The sequence below is a fragment of the Aotus nancymaae genome, unplaced genomic scaffold, assembly GCF_030222135.1.
Source record: "Aotus nancymaae isolate 86718 unplaced genomic scaffold, 86718_ANA_hifiasm-v0.15.2.pri h1tg000051l, whole genome shotgun sequence".
Lineage (NCBI taxonomy): Eukaryota > Metazoa > Chordata > Mammalia > Primates > Aotidae > Aotus > Aotus nancymaae.
Window position 1 is genome coordinate 681296 of NW_026988465.1, and position 4738 is coordinate 686033.

Sequence of the window (4738 nt, forward strand, 5' to 3'; positions counted from 1 at the left end):
GCTATTCCTAAGTGCAGGTGATATGACTAACTTAAAAAGGCATATGCCTTTGACAAAAAAGTCAAGTCCATTTATGGAAGTTTACAGGATAACTATTCTCATTTGCACACTAATAAATGAACAAAACTATTCATTGTGACACTATGCTGTAGGGAACCGGCTAAATAAAACACAGCACGGCTACATAATGGATGCTACATATCCATTTAAAGGAGGAAGTTGTCTGTAGGTTCAAGATACACTGTTTAGTGAGAAGGCTGCAGAATTGTGTTAGTATTACATCATGTGTGCGAAGAAAGAAAAAAGGGAAATAGTCTACATGGGCTTGAAAGTATATGGAATATTTCTGCAGGGATGTAAGAAAGATAACCATGATTAGAATGGTTCCCCTCCAGAGAGGATCAAGGAACACAGGAAAAAGGGCCATTCACTTTCCACTCTAGAATTTTATGCTGTATGTAGGAACTACTCTAAAAACACTTTTTTTGTAAAGGAGGTAAAGGCATAGTAGGAATTGCACATGAAGACACAGTGTGCTTTCAAGTAGACATCTTTGCAACTAATATTTATTAAAGGCATTTTAAAACTCAGGTTGATCTCTCATCTTAACTGCGGTTGGTTCCATTTTACCATATCCAAAGAATCAATTCAGTTGTGTTTTGACCTAAGCCTTTGCTTTTTGTTAAAGGAAGAATTTAACGTAATGTGTTCAGAAAGTTACATTTAAATTGTTAATGAAGAGAAAAAGGAAGAGAAAGAAGAGAGGACACCATTTCGACACAAAGGTTTATGTGATTTTAGCCATAACAACAGTAATTCAGAAATACCTCAAATGTTACATTGATGTCATCAGTATTACAAAAAAGAAAAAAAAAGTGACAGGCAACAGTGAAGAGCACCAGAGACCCAGCGCACACCTAAAGTAGACCATGCTTCTTTCCTTCGACTGCCAGGGTATTTTCCCGGGAAGCCCCCCACCCCCTCTCCTTCCTTCTCCGCTTTCCCTAACCCGCCTCGCGGGGCACCTACGCCTCGTCTTCGCCCTCCTCCTCCTCGAACTCCCCTTGTTCGTCGGCCGTGGCGTCCTGGTACTGCTGGTACTCAGACACCAGGTCGTTCATGTTGCTCTCGGCCTCAGTGAACTCCATCTCGTCCATGCCCTCGCCCGTGTACCAGTGCAGGAAGGCCTTGCGCCGGAACATGGCCGTGAACTGCTCCGAGATGCGCTTGAACAGCTCCTGGATGGCCGTGCTGTTGCCGATGAAGGTGGCCGACATCTTCAGGCCGCGGGGCGGGATGTCGCACACGGCCGTCTTCACGTTGTTGGGGATCCACTCCACGAAGTAGCTGCTGTTCTTGTTCTGCACGTTGAGCATCTGCTCGTCCACCTCCTTCATGGACATGCGGCCCCGGAAGATGGCAGCCACCGTCAGGTAGCGGCCGTGGCGCGGGTCGCAGGCGGCCATCATGTTCTTGGAGTCGAACATCTGCTGGGTGAGCTCGGGCACCGTGAGCGCGCGGTACTGCTGGCTGCCCCGGCTGGTCAGGGGCGCGAAGCCCGGCATGAAGAAGTGCAGGCGCGGGAAGGGCACCATGTTCACCGCCAACTTGCGCAGGTCTGCGTTCAGCTGGCCGGGGAAGCGCAGGCAGGTGGTGACCCCGCTCATGGTGGCCGACACCAGGTGGTTGAGGTCCCCGTAGGTGGGGGTGGTCAGCTTCAGGGTGCGGAAGCAGATGTCGTACAGGGCCTCGTTGTCAATGCAGTAGGTTTCATCTGTGTTTTCCACCAGCTGGTGGACGGAGAGGGTGGCGTTGTAGGGCTCCACCACCGTGTCTGACACCTTGGGTGAGGGCATGACACTGAAGGTGTTCATGATGCGGTCTGGGTACTCCTCCCGGATCTTGCTGATGAGTAGAGTGCCCATCCCGGACCCCGTGCCGCCCCCCAGAGAGTGGGTCAGCTGGAAGCCCTGGAGACAGTCACAGCTCTCTGACTCCTTCCTCACCACGTCCAGGACCGAGTCGACCAGCTCGGCTCCCTCTGTGTAGTGGCCCTTGGCCCAATTATTCCCGGCTCCGCTCTGGCCTGCCAGAGGGAAAGAGAAATCTTAAGTCACCAGTGATTGTATTAAATACCTTACCTCAAAACCCCTTAATATGGATCAGTGAGTCGATCCTCAGATAAGGCTATTTCAGATTATCATCAAAATGGCCAAACATTAACATATTTGTTCGTAAATATAATTCTAAACAAGGAAGGCCAGGATACCGAGCTCTTAGAAGTTGTAAGGCAAACATTTTTACCCTCTAGTAAAGCTAAGCTGGTACACAAGTGGATGCTCTTCCTGCGTTCCCTCTGGCAGTCACACCTCTCCAGTCTCAGGTGCCCAGTGTAAAATGAGTCCCTCATGCCATCAGCCACACCAGGCACTCACCAAACACGAAATTGTCTGGTCTGAAGATCTGGCCGAATGGTCCAGACCTAACGGAATCCATCGTGCCTGGCTCCAGATCCACGAGGATGGCCCGGGGAACGTATTTGTTACCTGCAGGGAACAACAGTGACTTAGACCCTCCGGCAAGGAGCTCTGCAGAGAAGGGCTTGGTGCCTGCTGCCACCCTGCAGACTTGGATGATGCCCCAAACAAAGGGAGACCCACCACCAGGTTCTCAAAGGGCTCTGTAGGCACAAGGAAGCCCAGTGAAATACTGCAGGGAAAGAGTAGGGCTCCTAAATTGAATAGTCCACCCTCTCCCAGGGCCACACCCCTGGAATCCCACGCAAGGGAAAGGGGGGAGGGGTAGAAAAAAACGGAAGGGAGTGGGGGTGGGGCAAGGGCGATTACCAGTGGCTTCATTGTAGTAAACATTGATTCTCTCCAGCTGCAAATCACTGTCTCCATGGTAACTGCCAGTGGGGTCAATCCCATGTTCATCACTGATGACCTCCCAAAACTGAGACAGAAAAGCTGCATTTAGCATTGTACGATCCCCCAGAAACGCCAAGGCTCACAAGGAAATGTCCTCGACTCAGTTCCGACAATCCAACATTTCAGGAGCTTTAAAGGGCAGCGTGACCCGGGACCAGACGCGGGGCTTGTATTTTGCAGGGTCAGAAAGTTGAAACTGGGCGTTTCCCAGGGGAACAGCTGCTGCTCGCCCCAGGAGGTAGGGGTCGAGGGGTGGAAGGACCAGCCAAAGCCGGGAGTGGCTGAGCTTGGCGCATGGGTCGCAGCCCCAGGCGGCGGCAGGAGGCAAGGGCAGCCCGCGAGGAGCGGGTGGGCGGGGAAAGAGGGACGCGAAGGAGCTAAAGGGCCGCGGTTTTAGATTCGAAGCACGACCTGCGACCGCAAGACAATCGCTCTCCTCCCCACCCCCCGCAGCTCGACTTGGGTTCAAGCGAGCTAAATGAATCCTCCTCGTGTCCCAGCCCCTCGCGCGGGACGCCACGCACAGCCTCGCGGACACACCCTCGTCTTCTCCAGGCACGCGTGCCTGCCAAGCAGCCAGCGGGGAGGGAGGCCGAGGGGTGACCGGGACTCCAAATGAGTTACCGCAGAAAGAAAGAGAGGTGCCCCCTCTGTCCGCGAAAGTCGTCTCCGAGCCCACGCCACCTTCGGCGGCACAAAGCGGCCGGGAAGGTCTGCACTTGGCGATCCCCGAGCCTTCCCCGGACGGCGCCTGGGGACCCCGAGGGGCGTTCGGCCCAGGTTCCCGCCCCCATCGACCCCCTCCGCGGCGGCGCCCCCACCTTGGCGCCGATCTGGTTGCCGCACTGGCCGGCCTGGATGTGCACGATCTCACGCATGGTGCCTCGTCAGCGTCCTCCTGCTCCGGCGGCGTCTGGTGGGTCTGTCCGTCCTCCCCTCACACACCCACTGCGGGGTCACCAGGAAGGCGCTCGGGAACCGACGGGCTGAGAGCGCCAGCCCCGCGGGCTCCGGCTTTTATGCAAGGAGGGTGGGGCGGCCGGCGCAAGCCGCGCCCCCAGCCCGAGCCCCCCAGTCCCCTTTGCGCTGGCTCTCTCCAGGCCTGGCTGACGTAATGCTCCGAGCCCTAGGGACCGTGCGGGGGGCTGGACCACCGGCCCGCGGCCAATCAGAGCGGGCGTGCGGACCGGGAGAGGGGTGGGGGCTCCTGGGAGTAGGGTGGGGGCGTGCTCATTGTCTGGGGCTGTGGTGGGGGTCTGGGTATGGGGATATGGGGGAAGGGTGAAGAAAAGGAGGGCGGGAGGGCGGCGAGGCCAGGGCCACCAGCGCGGCCTGACCGGGGTGGGGGCAGAGCTGGCACCGGATGGGAACGATGGAGGACTGGAGCAGGTGGAGAGGCCGTCAGGTGCTCCGGTGCCGGCAGGTGGGAGGGTTGAGGTGGCACAGGCTACTCGGCCACCTCGGATTGCGGCTCCTCCTAGGCCACTGGCCTGAGTCCCTCCAGCCAGCCGCCCATGGTGAGATCACTGCCCTTTTCCTCAATCCTGGAGGCCAGAGACTGCCCAGGTGCCGATGCTCGTCTCACAGAGGGCTGAGGGAGGAGAGGTGGCCCCAGAAGGAAGTCGTGTGTGATGGCGACCCTGGACACCTGCGGCCCAAGAGTACCAGCGCGGCCTCCGCCCCGCCCCAGCGTGGGCCTACCCTCTCCTTTGTCTGTCTAGGGCTGGTGGCTTCTCTCACTGCGCAGTAGCATCCAGGGGTGAAGTGATCTTAGAGCCCCTCACCCCTGCCCAGCCCTTTCCAGGAGT

General features: G+C 56.7%; 1 protein-coding gene across 1 annotated transcript; it reads right to left on the minus strand.

Moving 5' to 3' along the window:
• Positions 1-544: 544 nt before the first annotated feature.
• Positions 545-3921, minus strand: LOC105708694 (tubulin beta-2B chain). The gene is made up of 4 exons (XM_012440286.3): positions 3752-3921; positions 2847-2955; positions 2436-2546; positions 545-2086 (listed from the first exon to the last, which is right to left on the minus strand). The coding sequence occupies exons 1-4, from the start codon at positions 3806-3808 to the stop codon at positions 1026-1028; spliced, it is 1338 nt and encodes a 445-aa protein (XP_012295709.2). The 5' UTR covers positions 3809-3921; the 3' UTR covers positions 545-1025.
• Positions 3922-4738: the final 817 nt, after the last annotated feature.